Source organism: Drosophila suzukii, chromosome 2R (assembly GCF_043229965.1).
Source record: "Drosophila suzukii chromosome 2R, CBGP_Dsuzu_IsoJpt1.0, whole genome shotgun sequence".
NCBI classification, from domain to species: Eukaryota; Metazoa; Arthropoda; class Insecta; order Diptera; family Drosophilidae; genus Drosophila; species Drosophila suzukii.
Window position 1 is genome coordinate 18608240 of NC_092081.1, and position 16972 is coordinate 18625211.

A 16972-nucleotide genomic window follows, 5' to 3' on the forward strand; every position below is an offset into this window, starting at 1 on the left:
GAGGGTGCAGATACTCAATGCACCGCGCCCCACTTTGGATGACATTTTGCTCCGCCGGGGAACTTGCGGCATACGCCGTAATTGGGTTATGGCATCCACAATCCGAACATGGAAGCATTTCCGCAGCGAGGCGACGGATTTTGCATACAATAAATGGGAGACACTGGGTGACAATGTCGCTGGGAATTTTGTGCAAAAATGCAACAATTAAGACCTTAGATTGTCCTCGAACGGCAAGCTGCGATGCATCTAAATGCGCATATATGCGATGGCTGTTAGCTGAGGTTATTTTCCCCCAAACTTTCCACCCATTTCCCCGGATTTTGCCAACGCTTTACCGGATTTTGTGTTTGGCCCGCTGCCATTTCGACGTGCATGCAACAATTTATGGGGCTGTCAACAATATGGCAACATGTTTTTTGCTCGCCTGCGTCTGGACATGCTAATTGCATGCACCATGTGGAAATATCAAGTAAGTCCTCGGACCGGCGTTGAAATTTTTACGAAGCGAATAATTTAATGCGCCATAAATTCGCATGTACGCTTGTAAAATTGACAGCGAGTGCGCCATAAATTCTGTAGCATACTTTTTAGCACAAATTTTGAGCGACAAAAACCGCTGACAAAAGCAGCATTTGCAAAGTGAGCCCAAATGAGAATACAGATTTATGTGTCGGTTTTATTAATTGTAAAAGAGAACTTTGTGCAGACTGCTCACCTGAAACTATGACATGTTTGTATAATTTCGCATTTCATTTGCAATTGTTGAAATCAGCATGGAGTGCAAATTGTTGCACAACAAAGGCGCACACGAATATCAAGAACTTTTGCATTTTACCCTCATATGGTATTCGTTTTTCAAAATGGCATATTAATACCCTGTAGCAGGTTTGGTTTACGGCATTCCTACAAGTGAAAGTTAGGAAATATAATAATATAAGTAAATATATAATAATATAATATAATAATATTAGGAAATATCTGTATAATATAAATATATTTTAGTTACATTTTTTTGTTTTTAATAATAAAAATAAAACTGAAGCACGTTCATCTGTCCAGTCAGTTCTTAGCAAGAAATAAAATAAAGTAAGTTATTACAGGCGCGAAAAAAGCGATTTTTAAATATAAAATCTTTAAAGAACCCTTAGTCCTGCGACTCTGCGACCTCTTTATCTCAAGTATACTTACAGAGTATTATTAAAGACTTAAAACCTTCAAATATTGTTTTGCCGAAAATGCGTTTATTGTTCTTTTAAACATTAAAATAGAACACAAACACATCTGCCTTTCAATACATAATCTTTAAGAACATACAAACATTTTCTTGAAACAATTACTTTAAAAATTATTTGTCCCAGTTAAATCTATAAGCTCAATGCAATATCCTATGGTAAGTGAATACCATACTCCATTTTAAGGTACTTAATTTAAGCTTCATTCCACATTTGATGCCTGAATGGGAAGCCTTAGTTCATCGGCAGGTGGCAACAATAGGCCTAATTCCTAATTGTTGTGGCCACGCAAGCTTAATTACATAATTGGGCAATCGCACCAATTGAGCCATTACCAAATGGTATTTAAATGAAGAGACACACACAATTTAAGGCTAAGAAACCCAGAAACCATGAGCCAAGTAACAGTAGACAGTCTGGAATTTTTCAAGAGCCATTGGACCGCCTGGCGAGTTCTGGGAGTGGCCCATCTTCGGGTCCACTCATGGAGGAGCCTCTACCTAACCTACAGCATCGTGATGAATCTGTTTGTGACCCTGTGCTATCCCCTTCACCTGGGCATGTCCCTCTTTCGGAACCGTACCCTCACCGAGGACATCCTCAACCTGACCACCTTTGCCACCTGCACAGCCTGTTCGGTGAAGTGCCTTCTCTATGCCTATAATATCAAGGATGTCCTGGAAATGGAGAGACTTTTGAGGCTCCTGGATGAGCGGGTTGTCGGCCCAGAACAAAGAGGTATCTATGGACAGGTGAGGGTGCAGCTGAGGAATGTCCTGTACATTTTCATCGGCATCTATATGCCCTGCGCCCTGTTCGCCGAACTCTCCTTTCTGTTCAAGGAAGAGCGGGGTCTGATGTATCCCGCCTGGTTTCCCTTTGACTGGCTTCACTCCACCAGAAACTACTATATAGCGAATGTGTATCAGATCGCGGGCATATCCTTTCAACTGCTGCAGAACTACGTAAGCGACTGCTTTCCAGCGGTGGTCCTGTGCCTGGTCTCCTCGCACATTAAGATGCTCTACAGAAGATTTGAGCAGGTTGGAATGGATCCGGATAAAAATGCAGAGAAGGAACTAGAGGCCTGCATCACGGATCACAAGCATATTCTAGAGTGAGTTTTCTTAACACACTATAAAATTTAATGGAAAAATTAACAATAGTTAATGGTACCCAACCCATTAAATTTTGACCCATGAAATAGTTAGTTACGTAAGACATATTACTAAAATAGTGAGTTAACCCATGTAATTAGATCAGTACAATTTTTGTTAAGTTAATTTAAATACTATAAAAAGGTAATTATATTAGTACTATTCCTAGAATTTCTTATAGTAAATTCTTAGACCTTTGAAAGGTGTGTGTGTAAAGGACTTTTTGAAAAACATATATTGTTCACTCCTTACATAAATAATAAGTAGACTACTTTATTATTTAAGAGTAAGCCAAAGAAATAAAAATAAGTGCGAAACTATTTTTAAACTTGAATTGGTTGTTGTATGTATATAAATATAGGTATAGGTATATATTCGTGTTGATTACTGTGACCAATAATATTTTTTGGGTGTATGGAATTTTTTACAAGTTGGTTATATCATTTTTTTATTTTTATATATACGTATTGATTTATATGAGCGATAAAATTTTTTGTGTGTATCGAATTTTGTACAATTTTCCTTTTTTCACAGACTTTTTCGTCGAGTCGAGGCCTTCATTTCACTGCCCATGCTAATTCAATTTACGGTGACCGCTTTGAATGTCTGTATCGGCATTGCTGCTCTGGTGTTTTTCGTTAGTGAGCCCATGGCTCGGATGTACTTAATCTTCTACTCAATGGCCATGCCTCTGCAAATCTTTCCATCCTGCTATTTTGGCACCGACAACGAGTACTGGTTTGGACGGCTTCACTATGCGGCCTTCAGTTGCAATTGGCACATTCAGAATGGGAGTTTTAAGCGGAAAATGATGCTGTTCGTTGAACAGTCCTTGAGGAAGAGCACGGCTGTGGCTGGTGGCATGATGAGAATCCACCTGGATACATTCTTTTCGACTCTGAAAGGTGCCTACTCCCTATTTACCATCATTATAAGGATGAGAAAGTGAACAGCCGTTAATCATGAATTCGCTTTTTAGAAGGTCTACTATAATAAAAGACATAATTCTCGTTTATTTTAAAGGTATATAAAAAAATTCTGAATTATTATGATGAATTTTTGTCATCTGTGGCTTTAAAAGAATCACATGAAATTGATTAAATCCTAAGTGCTGCTTAAAGTAGTTGAATAGGTGACTTAGGCCAATCTGGGAATCCGCAGGTGATTTCAATTACATTATATCGACCTTATTAGGGACAATTACCGGTGTCCAGGAATTTCTTATAAAAGAGGAGTGACTACCTCAATGTCAAAGTTATTGCGAATTCGAAATGTCAACCATCAATAGCCTGAGCTATTTCCAAAGCCATCGGTTTGTGCTAAAGATACTCTTCTTTGATCCAGACCAACTGAAAACCAATAGGAAGTTATATTTCCTTACCACCATTGCTGTCAGTCTGGCTTTCACCTTCGGATATCCCTTTCACCTGGGAATGAATCTCTTTCGGAACGAAACAACGAACCAGAACATGATGAACTTGGCCGCATTTCTACCGTGTTTGGGATCGTCCTTAAAATTTCCCATATATGCTTTAAACTACAGAAAAGTACGTCGAATGGAAGAATTGTTAAAGATGCTGGATGAGAGAGTTATTGGATTAAATCAGAAGAGTATCTATGCCAAAGTAAGCTGGCAAGTGCGCTTAGTTCTTTGCATTTTTATTGGAGCTTACACTCCCTGTGGAGTAACCGCTGTGATGATGTTCCTGTTTGCAGAAGATTGGGGTCTAATGATTCCCGGCTGGTTTCCCTTTGACTGGCGAAGTTCTTTATGGATCTATTGCCTAGTATTGGGTTATCAAATTAGCGGTCTCTCATATCAACTGCTTCAGAATTACATAAGCGATTGCTTTCCGTCAGTGGTCTTATGTCTGATTTCGTCTCACACTCAAATGTTGTACTGTCGGTTTGAGGAGATCGGACAGAATTCTCTTGAGGATGCGGAAAAAGAGCTGGAGAGGTGCATTACAGATCACAAGCATTTGCTGGAGTGAGTCTTCTTATAACATATAAAATATAAGACTGCGTTTTCTCGTCCTCACGGACAGGGTATACTGTGCGTGTGGCACCATAGACCGGGCAAAGCTATCTGCTGCGTGAGCACGAGAAAACGGGCCATAGCATAATGAAAATATATATTAATTGATGTTTCTTTTAATAGACTTTTCAAGATTACGGAGTCCTTTATGTCGCTGCCCATGGCAATACAATTTTCGTTTAGCGCCTTTACCAGCTGTTTTGGAATTGCAGCACTTTTCTTTTTTGCCAGTGAGCCCATGGTGAGGGTATACTACTTTTGCTATTTTATAGCCATGATAGTTCAAATCTTTCCGTGCTGCTACTTTGGAACTGATTCGGAATTCTGGTTTGGACGTTTGCATTATGCTGCCTTCAGTTGTGACTGGATAAGTCAGGAGAAAACCTTCAAAAGGAAGCTAATGTTGTTCGTGGAGAGGTCCTTGAAGAGAAACAAGGCCATGGCATGTGGAATGCTGCCCATTTCGGTGGGCACCTTCTTTGGCACTCTAAAGTTTGCCTATTCACTGTTTATGATCATTTTGCAGAGGAATTGATTGATTAAGTTAGATTGGTTGCAGGACACTTTATAATGCAGAGAAATAAATAAATATTTAGTAGTAAGTAAACGTATATAAATGTTAATTTGATATGTTTTACTGATTTTCTTTTAAATATTTAACATGTAGATGTTTTTCTTATAAAAAACTAGTTTAAAAGTCACTGATGTTTTTTCACTGTCCACTTCCCTAAAGACCTAATCAACGGCCTTGGCAGCCGGAAGCCATTGTCGTGTTTGCATACAAAATGGCGGAATAGCTACTTCCGTTGCCGGTTGCCAAAAGGAAGTCACAAAAATGATTAAAAAAGAGAACGATGAAAGTAACACAGAGATTATTTTAATTGATTTTATGTCTTCGCCTGTATTCTATCTTCCATGGCTTCCACTAGTTTATTAAGTATACGCCACGTGTTTTGGCCTGGACATGGGCTAATTGAATCACTCAACGAAATTTGCATAAGACAGTTAACGAACAAATCAATTGCTCAACCGGGATAACAAGGCTTGAGCCGAATGCCATTGCCCGCTTATTTATTTGCACAAGCGATAAGACATTAAAAGACTTTGCCCTCCCTTTACAATCCGGATCCCAATCCGGAGTCCAAGTTCCGGAATAGCCGGAGTCCGTAATGCGCTTAAGTCGGCACAAAGTCCGTGTTGGATCTGCAAAGTGAACATTGTAAAATGGAAGCCAAAAAGGGACCCAACAGCTAAAATTTATAGCTGGCAAAAACTAAAGAGCATCCTGGGACAGCTCCATCCCAATGAGCTCGTGTGTGTGGGTGCGACTTTGTGTTCCAATCGATTTGATGACCATGTTGCCCGGCATCCGAAGTTGATTTGAATTTATTACGGAACGCATTTACTTCTGTTTGCCGCCTAATTCTCCAAGCCGAGCACGTACTGAAGGTCCCTGGTCCAGTTCCCCGTTTTAGTCCCATCCCGACCAGGACATGCTTAATTTTTAATCAAAACAAACAACAACTCAAACTGCTAAAGCCGAGTTGTTTAAGTTTCCCGCACTGGATCTTTGTACATTAAGCAGACTCAGCTGTTTGCCGCCAGCCGGAAATTGTATTTGGTCACTTGGCTCACTTCGTCAGGACCTCGTCATCGCCATCATCATTTTCCGTGCTTATCGTTTGGCCCCCCTGAAAACCAAAAACCCAACCAACTGGAGTCTGCAAGTCAGGAAAGCGGTTACTTGAAAACTCCACTGCACTGGGGAGGTGATTTAAGTTAGTTGGTCAGACGGTTGCACTGCGAAAATGGGAGTCATCCATATAATTCCTTTAAGAATCTTATGCTCAAAAGGATTCTATCTAAGATTTTGGAACTGATACATTTTCCTTGATTTACTATTAAATTTTACTGGTTAATTTCTTATTTATTTTTAGATAATTGAAGCAATTGTCTAAGCTAAGCCAACATTAATTCTTCTTATGTCATTCTTAATAAAGAATCTAAGAAAATATAAAATCAATAAAACACCACCAGGTCACATATGTATAAATTTATTTTCCACTATGAAAAATGTTTAATTGAAATGAAAACAATAATTCATTGTTGATAAAATATTCTAAGCCAAATATATTTTCGAAGTAAAATAAATAAATAAAACTATTAACCGCTTAGCGAGCAGCTTAAATCAAAAAATACTCGTACGTATAAGGCTTTTATGATAACAATTTGCTGAAGAATTTGAACAAATGAAACGATCACTTAGAAATAGTACTTTGTAACAATACCTAAGAGGCACTTTGCTAATTTGACAAGTGGGTTTTTTCTTTGTTTCCCGCTGCATTAGACAGCTTATTTCTCCCAGTGCACAACACTCAGCTGAAGTGGCTCATTGGCCACTTCCCCCGGCTGAATGTAATTTGTTGCTAAGCAGAATGTTAATACGGTTGCAACAGCAAGTGGCTGATGCTTTTACCTCCGTTGCTGTGACAGCCACAAGTAGCCAAAGGATGGGGCCGGGAATCGGGATGCCCCTGGATGCTGATGAGGACTGAGGATTGCTCCGTCCTCGAGCATCAAGTGGTTACGTACGTGGGCCACTCGAACGGCTCAGAACCACAGAAACCAACAGGTGCGGGTAAATAAATTAAAGCACCACATTTCCTCATTGCTTTGCCGACTTTATATTTAATTAGCAATAAACCAACTTAAACTAAATCCAAGCAGCCAGCGGCCCTGATTCGAAATTAATAGTTTCCACATTCGGGGAAGCAGGCCAAGAAGTTTCAAATTTACCAAAGTAAATCAAAAGAAAAATGGCGAAAACTATCTTGGCGAAAGTTTTGTCAATGGCTTAACTTGGCCAACAGCCACATGCGACCGGAGGAGGGGCCAAAAGGACATCTGCAGCTCGGTGTACTCGAGTAAATTACAAGCTTTCTTAGTCCTGGCATATTTAACCACAGCTATGTTGGCGCAAGTTTTATCTGACACTCGAGAAAAATATTCTAAATCTTTAAGGGAAAAATTCTAAATGAATTAAATTAAATTATAAGTTTCCTGAACTATATTATTTATATAGTACCTATTACACATTATAATCACAAAAATCTTTAAATAAAGGTTCAATTTGTAAGGTTCAGCGAATACTGATTGACATAAAATCAGAAATATCTTAACATTTTATTTTAGATTTTTCTAAATTACTTATGTTATATACAAAATTTATGGTTTATATATAATCTTAGAGAACTTTCGGATGAATATAACAGATAGTTCTGTGAGTAAGTCGGGAACCTATTCTCCTAGTGCACCAAAAACAAGGATGGTGGCAGAAACAGGATCCATATGGTCCCATATAAAGAGGGAAATTTTACAACCGGCATAAGAAAGTCACTTAACGTGGGCAATGGCACATTAAGTGAGCGATGAGGGGGTGATGTGGTGAGTGAAAGTTAATTTTGGTCGGGGAATGTGAGCCAGGAAAAATGTGCTGAGGCAGAGGCCAGAAGATTTTGCAAAATTTGAGGATGTGGATATATATTTTTGGGAATGGAGCGTGAGCGGCAGGCGTCAGTAAAAACATTTTGGCTAAACTATGCCATTAACATACAAAACTTTCACAGCAGCCGGCCTGCGAGTGACTCTAGCCCTCTCTTTCTGCTGCCCTATACCCCTCTCTTTCTCCTATGGCGAAGCACGTAAATACTTGCCCGAAACTTGCACGAATTAACAACAAAAAGTTCGTCCTTGTTGTGTGACGGAAAACTTGGATAGAATAACACAGGACTGCCGCTGGCAAGTGACAATAACACAACAGCAACCATAGTTCTATAGGACTCAAGATAGAGAGAAAGAGACGGGAGCAGGGGGTGTGAGGGAGACAGATGGTTCGCCAGCAGGAGTTAAAGAAGGTTACTCGGTTTCAGGAAAGGATTCTTTTGGGGTGGCCCAGTGCCAAATGTCAAACAATTTGTGGTCCTCTAAGCTCGATCTCCCCAACTCTTTCAAGAGTAATATCTCCCCCATCCATTTCTCCATTTAAAGGCCTTTTGGCCAAAGTATTTATAGCTCAAAACTTTATGACTACCAGGGCTATAAAAAGCAACCCCCCAGCATAATTGCCGCTAAAGAGTGTTTGGCGTCCAATGTGGATTGCAGTCCAACTATAACTCATTACGGCTAATGAGCGTTATTTGTGCCCCAATGCCACGCCCACCCGGGAAACTTCTACAGGGGCGGCTGTAGGCGAAAGACGAAAGGTCGAAAATTAGTTTGACTTGTGACACAAGCTGGCAAATTCACAAGGACGAGCAGATTTTAACTCTGCCGAAGGGATTACGTTTAATTGACAGCGACAACAAGTGACAGACGCTGTATTCTGGGTGCGACAGAGACGGGTTGACAGTGAGAGAAAGAGAAAGCGATGGGCTAAACGGGTAGAGGGGGACAGAAAGCTCAAACTCTTTAATCTGAGTTTATCCTCTTGTGCATACCTGATTCCGTTTTTACTGGGTAGTTGAAAAATATTAAATTTGCATAGATTTATGCTATAAATTGCAAGTAAACCATTATAAAGTTATACTTTTTATGCTATGAAATGTTCTAATAGCGTAAATAAAGGTTATAAGGCCATAAAGCTTTTTAATTTGAATATTCGAAATTAAATGATGAACTTATAGGTTCAACAATTTGAATAAATACATAACATATATTCAAATATGTAGAGGGTTAACTTACAAAAAATCTATGCGCACTTAAAGAGTGTTAAGTATGGTGGCAAACATTAAAATTTTATTGATTTGTTGAAAAATTTAGTTTTAAGAATTACATAAATCTTTGTAAAATGTTATGTTTATTTTCAAATGACAGCGACTCGGTCATTGGACTTGTCCAACAGTATAAGCGATCCAGTTCATGTGGTACATTACATTGGTATGGACCGACCATTTTCTGCAATCATGATCTCCGTAACTGACTATTCCAACCTGAACAACCCGGGTCCTACCGTTTATCATAAATGTACCGTGGACTGGACCACCGGAGTCCCCATGGCAAACACCCGAAGCGCGGTCTCCGGCACAAATATGCGACATATCTATCCTTCTGCGGTATATGAGGCAATTCGAGCGATCCACTTGCTCCAGGTTTGTGGTCTTCAAAACGTCACTCCCTTTTCCATGTCCCGTTGCACCCCAACCGGTGACAGTGAAGAACCTCATTTGTGGCAGGGGATTATAGTTGGTCAGCAGGCAGATCGGCCTGATGAAGTCTATGGAAAAGTAGGTAAATAACGAGATCCATCCCGAAAATATCATTTATTACCCGTAAACTGTACCCTCCAGGCCAGACGAAACAGGGCTATATCATTTTCAGCTGGGTTAACAAATCTTGGGTGACTTATTTGAGCATCGACTGGGATTCTAATAGCCCTTGGCATACAAGCTGTTCTCGTACAATATTGGGCGGTTGTCGACCTATCGAAGTCCCCCAGGTGTACCACACTGTTACCAGATGATATGATTATATAACACCGATACAGGTATACCCTGAGTGGATATTTTTATACCCGTTACTCGTAGAGTAAAAGGGTATACTAGATTCGTCGGAAAGTATGTAACAGGCAGAAGGAAGCGTTTCCGACCCCATAAAGTATATATATTCTTGATCAGGATCACTAGCCGAGTCGATCTAGCCATGTCCGTCTGTCCGTCTGTCCGTCTGTCCGTCTGTCCGTCTGTCCGTCTGTCCGTCTGTCCGTCTGTCCGTCTGTCTGTCCGGATGAACGCTGAGATCTCGGAAACTATGAGAGCTAGGCTATTGAGATTTGGCGTACAGATTCCTGAGCTTCTTACGCAGCGCAAGTTTGTTTCAGTAGACTGCCACGCCCACTCTAACGCCCACAAACCGCCCAAAACTGTAACTCCTACAGTTTTGATGCTAGATAGAAAATTTTAACTGAAATGTATTGTTCTCAACAATACCTATCGATTGACCTAAAAAAAAGTTTGCCACGCCCACTAAAACGCCCACAAACCGCGAAAACCTGTGACGCCCACAATTTGCATGCTAGATAAGAAATTTTAACTGAAATGTATTGGTGTCGGAAATACCTATCGATTGATCCAAAAATTTTCCACGCCCACTCTAACGCCCATAACGCTTAAATCTGTCTACCGCCGGTAGGTGGCGCATTTTAATCTCGCTTTGCTGCTTGCATATCTCCATTTCCCTTTGAGTAACGGGTATCTGATAGTCGAGGTACTCGACTATAGCGTTCTTCCTTGTTTTAGTAGTACTTACGCGGGGTGGCGACTTATGCAATGTGCAGCAGTAAGCACAAAACCTGTCAATAGACAATTGTGCATTAAAATGTTCCTCAAGGAATTTTATTTCAAATGAAAATTCTTACGGTCTGTGATAAGCGAACCGCCACAATTGATGTCGCTGACTATCAAGGCCATCAATGGGTTTGCGAACATGTTTGCCATTTGACCGCCGATTACTTTAAGGTGTACTGTAGAAAGCGAAACGCCACAAGTCGGTTCCAGGAATGTTACAACTCCTTGACCATTTCCGAGATTAAGCCAAGAGAGCAGGGTTACTATAGCGGCGACGATCATCATGCTTTTGTCCCGAATATCTGACTTGCTTGCCCAGGGTTCAAGCTTCTATTGTAATGCCATATTGATAATCAGCATCTTACAGAGTAATAGATTTTCCAGTATTTCATTTTATAGAGCGAGAGCATTTCAGGAATACTAATAAACGTTTATTTACTTCAAGTTGAATTGGGAAAATTATGTAGTGGCACGATTTTGGTGTGATCTTTATCATTCATATTTCATATGAGTTGGGGTACATCTTCCAAACGTTTGAGCAGAGTTAAATAGTTTAATATTGTGTACAGTACTTTAAGATAAGTGTATTATGGCACAAGAGTTTTAAAATCATTGCTCAATGGTATCAAAAAAACCTTTTTAAATATAATAAATACAATATACCATCATTGTTTTAGTCGTGCAATTGCTAAAAAAGATCGTTACTGTGTCATGGTCTTTGCCTGCGTCGTACGGTGTCTACGATCCAGTTCATATGGTGCATTACATTCGTGAAGACCGACCACTGTCTGCACTCCAGATCTCCATAGCTGACAATTCCGAGCTGAATAACCCGGCTTTTGCCGTTTACCCTGAAAATACTGGAGACTGGTCCTCCGGAGTCCCCACGGCAAACATGTGTAGATAAGTCACCGGCACAAATATGCGACATATCCACTCGACCGTATAAGGCGGAGCAATGCCTGCGATCCACTTGCGTCAAAGTGGTGGTCTTTAATACATTGCTTTCGGTTCCGAATTCCGTTTCACCCCAGCCAGTGGCAGTTAATGTCCTGATTTGCGGTAGGGGATTGTTGTTGGTCACCAGGCAGATTGGTCTTATATAGTCTATAAAGTAGAGTAAGTCATCAGAGAGTTCCTTATGGTGAAAATATATCTTTTTTACCCGTATACTGCACCGGCCTGGCCAGTCGAAACAGAGCTATATCATCCCGTGAGTGATGCACATATCTTGGGTGAGCTATTTGAGCATCGACGGGAATTCCAATGGCTCTTGGAAGGCAACCTCTTCTAGAACAATCGGGGTTGCTCGACCTATCAAACTCCCCTAGGTATACCATACTGTAACCAGAGGTTATGGTAAGATAACATCGATAAAGGTATATTTGTATTTATTGCACTCACGTTGGTCTGTTCCTGATGCAATGGGCTGCAGTAAGCACAAAACCTGTTATTGGTCAAATATTTAAATAGTTTTTAGATACATAACTATGTTTCAATTAAAAATACTTACGGTTGGTAATAAGCGTGCCACCACACGAAATGCTGTTTTCTATATAGACCATCCATGGGTTTCCAAACATGTCTGCTGTCTCACCGCCGATTACCCTGGTTCTCCAGCGTCGCGATCCTGAGATCGAAATGCCGCAATTCGGTTCTAGGAATGATACAGCTGATTGTCCATTTCCAAGATTAACCCAAGGCAGCAGGGTTATAATAGCTGCGACGATCTTCATAATAATGGGCGGATTAACTGAGCTGCATGCCCAGGGTCCGAGCTTTTATTGCATTTCAGCATTGAAGATAAGCAATGAATTCCCAGAATTTCATTTTACAGCGCATCATCATCATCATTGTATTCAGAAAAATTGTTATAAAGACTAATATGTACCATCACTCCCAACCTTACCCTTTGACAAGAATGTAAATTTTTTAATTCCTTGTGCTTAGATTTAATAAAGTTTTATTAAACATTTTAAAGCTGTAAAGTTTAGTTTAACTTAATTAATTTTAAATTTAGTTTTCTTACAATAAAGATCAGCCTGTAATTCTTACTTTTGCTGATCTTGCAATCTGATTTTGCATCGCTAGTCGGTACATTTTTGAAATAACTGATAACCGTGTATATGCATTAAAAAAGTATTCGCCCTGAATTTTCTTTCTTAATATTAGAAAAATATTTCATTTAATAATTTTTGTTACAAACGTATAGGGGCATTTTTTTCAGAAAATCGCCATCGACTTAAAGTTTCCAAAAATTCCGGTCGAATATTATTTTGAGTGTTAAAAGTCGCCGATAATCACAAATTATATTTTAGCTGAATTGGTTGTAGCTGCACTAACTAACTAAACTTCCTACTAAGGCAATTGAAAAATACTCGACCCCATAAATTAAGATCGAACCAACTGTCCAGCACCCAAAAGTGGTAATCAACATGGACCTACAACTGCGACCTAAACGATCACCATAAATCCCTGGCCGAATGAGCTGGTTACGAGCAGTCCTGCAGTTGCGTTTAATCACAGGTAACACGGGTAACACTCCACCGTTTAAATGCAAATGATGCGGCGGCAATAAACGTGGCCAAGAGGCATTTCGCCCCTCATATGCGGAAAATGTGAATGGAAACGCGAGTAAACAGAAAGAACGTGTGTAACCAAGGCATCGCGAGTACAGAGAAAGAAAAGCGTGGTTATTTAAGTCAAAACTTGTATGTGATACCTTCTAGGGGATACCATTTTATATATAGGGTTCATACAAATCATTTGAGCGATTTCTTATTTGTATTCAAAGGACCTTTATAAAAAAAGTTATATTGTTGCTTTTTTGGACAGAGAAAATTCTGACGTTCTCATCTGAGTTGAACATGTTCTTAAAAATAGAACGGCATTTTTGAAATTGAATATATTTTTATTTTGCTCGAATCAAGTTGAATTGGCGGTATTTACATTGCATATCTCAACAAATAAACTTTTAGTCCGGAATTTTACTTTTCTCTTCTCACCATTTTGTTCTAACATTGAGAACATTGTTACCAAAATGTACTTAAGACCGAATGTTCTCAATTCAAGAACAATGTATTTGAATAACACCTTCTGTGTATATTAAATATATTTATTTAGAAATGATTTTGACCCCAATAAACTTACATTATATATTATATTTCATGAAACTAGCATTATCCCTTACAGTATTTTTTCTCTCAGTGCACCTTGTTACGGCAGGCTCAATGGGCGTGGGGTTGGTGGGGGCGTGGCCGCGACACGTGCTGCTCCCAATTGGCGGAGTTGGCGGGGCAGGCGGGACAATTGAAATTTTAAATGCCGCCGAGTGGCAATGACAATAATGAGCGCGATGACGAGTGTTTGGGGGGATGGCGATGGCAACGGCAACAATTATGCTGATGACGTGTGTACTACACCCACTCCCTTAATGGGCCTGATCCGATTGCTTACCCTCCTTCGGAAAACAAACAAACAAACAAACAGTAGCGTGTTGTTTTTTTATGGCCTTGCTTGACTGATAACGAGTGATTAAATGTATTTTTAAATGGGTTTTAATGCTATTTTCTGTTTAATGAGCCGTTTCATTGCCCACTTTCTAGCTCTTTTTGCAAATTGTGCGTAGTACCTTAGCTATTCCTCAGTTTATTCAGTTACCAGTAAATGGGAAAGAACATTAGGGCAACTGGGAAGTGCCACAAAGGGTTCTGATATATTTACTCTGACCAAAAATTTACAGAAATTCCAGTTTACCACATGGCCACAGAGTTCAACAAACTTACAAAATGTGCAAGTTTTCACTTTACATGGCTAGCAAACAAACATTTTGATTCTTTTGCATTTGTGTTTTAGTTTGGTAGTTGTAAAAGGTAGATTGTATATGTAAGCAATTTGTAAAATGTACATTTCTGGTCCAGAAGAACTTTGAACCTTAGTCTGCAATTCAAAATGCATACAAATGATCCAACATAATCGGCTTTGGATTTATTCGGTTTTATTTTTAGCAAAAGTATTTTGGTACAAATTGAGGCAATTTAAAATGGCAACTGTAATTTGGCATTGGAGAACTCTCCTTTCTTTCAGGAAGTTTTTTTTGTTTTTTCATGATTTTCTAAAATAAATCACCTACATACTCCAAAATTAAAGATATACATCCATGGCGACCTTGACATGTTTTGGTTTAGTGACTTGCTCACGTCCGAACAGATAAGCATTTGTTAAAATGACATAAAATTACACGAATGTTGGCTGACAAGGGGCAATTTAAAACTAATTTTGCGATCATCAAATGCCACCACAGCCAAGGCAGATGATATAATTGCACAGATATAAAGATAAAAGCGACTAAAACAGAAAAAATACATTTCTAAAGCAAATGACACACCCCAACTGTAAGGAATATATTATTTGATGTATAAATACGGAAGATATAGCTAAAATAAATTGTCACCTCAAAAGAATTTTCCTAATACTTATTTACTTCAATATAAGACGAAAACCATTGACACTTATATTTTGCACTTCATTTATTCATATTGCAATCATTCATAAATTATTCACATTGATGGGCGGAATAATTGGGTGTGGCTTAGTAAGTAATTGAATGGCAGGAATTAGTTAATCGATTCTATTGAGGCTTAGGCATATTGTGTCATTTTGTTTGAGTGCTTTTGTTTGTGTCTAGCAAACCCATCCGAGTAAATGCCCCACCAATGCCGTAACCCAAAACAAACCCAAGCCCAACTTCACGTAACCCAAGACCCAGACTCTCTTAGTGTTTAAGGTCATTGCTGGCTGTGATTAAAAGCTGCGTGCTGTAAAATAAACTTGAAACAATCTTCGGGTGTGAACTTGGCGGCATCCACGAGATTGGCATAATTGCAACCGCAGAAACGAGGCGAAAACCAGCCAAGAAGCCAAAAAGCAGCTGCTTCTCGGCAGAGTGCGAAATCAACATGAGACTTGGCACAATTTCCGCTTTTTCTTATCTGGTAGAATCAGCATTCTGGGGTATACTTACTGAGTGGGATAATTCGTCATCATCAACATAAATGCAACTCAGATTCTGACAATAAATTTGGATTTAATTACAAACATGGTTTTCAATTAACCTTTAAAGATAAATAGGAAATCATTTTTCATTTTTAGAAGTTTTTGGAATTTTTAGATCATTAATCATGCAAAAATGCCAACGAACACATAACAAATTAATGGTCACTTTTTAAATATATTTGCTAGCAGATTTTAATAACTGTTTTATTTAAACAAGCATATATTCATCGAATTAAGTGATTTTCAAGGTATCGTAAGATATATTAGTGCCTAATAACTAACTGTTGCAATGCATTATTGTAATGCAATGTATTAATCAGTACACATTTTTGAAGTACAAGTACAAAAATTAAATGAAATGTTAAATTTTAAATTAATTCCTTACTATTTTTTAGCATTTAACTAAACGAAATGTTTTTATTTTAACATAATAATAAATATTGTAACAAATGTAACATTTTCATAAATATTTATTATATTTAAATTTTAGTGTTACACTATCAAAGAGATTTTTTAAATTTAAAATTTTCTTTGAAACATAGAGAAATTAATTTCTTCACCAACATCATTTTATAAAACTAACACTTAAAGTAATATTTGTTATTGAAAGAGTATCATAGAGTCGAGATACCCAGCAATATTATTCCTCTTATTTTTACGGACCGCAATATTGGGGATAAAGATGAGGATGAACTTGGAGTTCGAGCTGGAGTGCATTCATTTAAGATAACCCTGCTGATTGTGGCCAGAAAAAGAGGATGGATGAAGAGCGAATTGGGTAACCCACGCACAACTGACCATAATTGAGATGCCAAATGGATTCACGTGTGTGCCAGAATTTCCCCATCCCCAATCCAAATCCATCTGGGTGCGCCATTCAGTTCCTGGGAATTCGTCGTTTATTCAAACATTTCCGGGTACCACAGACAGACCTGCTTCCGCAATAGAATCACGTAGGAGTCCAGGACCAATTATTGTCCCTACCCCGAAAATCCGTATGCAGAAGGTCTGGGTGCGAATTAAAATCGAATTTGATTTCCAGGCAACCGAGGAGGAATTTCGCCCAGAATCATTAGCGATTGGTTTTTTGGCCAGATGATTTTGATTCGTCACACTCTGATTCACACTGAGTTTTTTTTTTGGTGG

The 16972-nt window shown here is 39.0% G+C and overlaps 3 protein-coding genes across 3 annotated transcripts; 2 read left to right on the top strand and 1 right to left on the bottom strand.

The window, feature by feature from the left end:
- Window positions 1-1627: 1627 nt before the first annotated feature.
- Window positions 1628-3341, top strand: Or59a (Odorant receptor 59a). The gene is made up of 2 exons (XM_017072868.2): window positions 1628-2352; window positions 2927-3341. Exons 1-2 carry the CDS (start codon window positions 1628-1630, stop codon window positions 3339-3341), a joined length of 1140 nt encoding a protein of 379 aa, XP_016928357.2.
- A 322-nt stretch (window positions 3342-3663) lies between these two features.
- On the top strand, window positions 3664-4965 carry LOC108008208 (odorant receptor 59a-like). The gene is made up of 2 exons (XM_017071998.2): window positions 3664-4382; window positions 4554-4965. The coding sequence occupies exons 1-2, from the start codon at window positions 3664-3666 to the stop codon at window positions 4963-4965; spliced, it is 1131 nt and encodes a 376-aa protein (XP_016927487.2).
- Window positions 4966-11271: 6306 nt separating this feature from the next.
- LOC108008209 (melanization protease 1) lies at window positions 11272-12525 on the bottom strand. Its single transcript, XM_036813393.3, has 4 exons — window positions 12285-12525; window positions 12176-12218; window positions 11937-12112; window positions 11272-11878 (listed from the first exon to the last, which is right to left on the bottom strand). The coding sequence occupies exons 1-4, from the start codon at window positions 12505-12507 to the stop codon at window positions 11481-11483; spliced, it is 840 nt and encodes a 279-aa protein (XP_036669288.2). The 5' UTR covers window positions 12508-12525; the 3' UTR covers window positions 11272-11480.
- Window positions 12526-16972: the final 4447 nt, after the last annotated feature.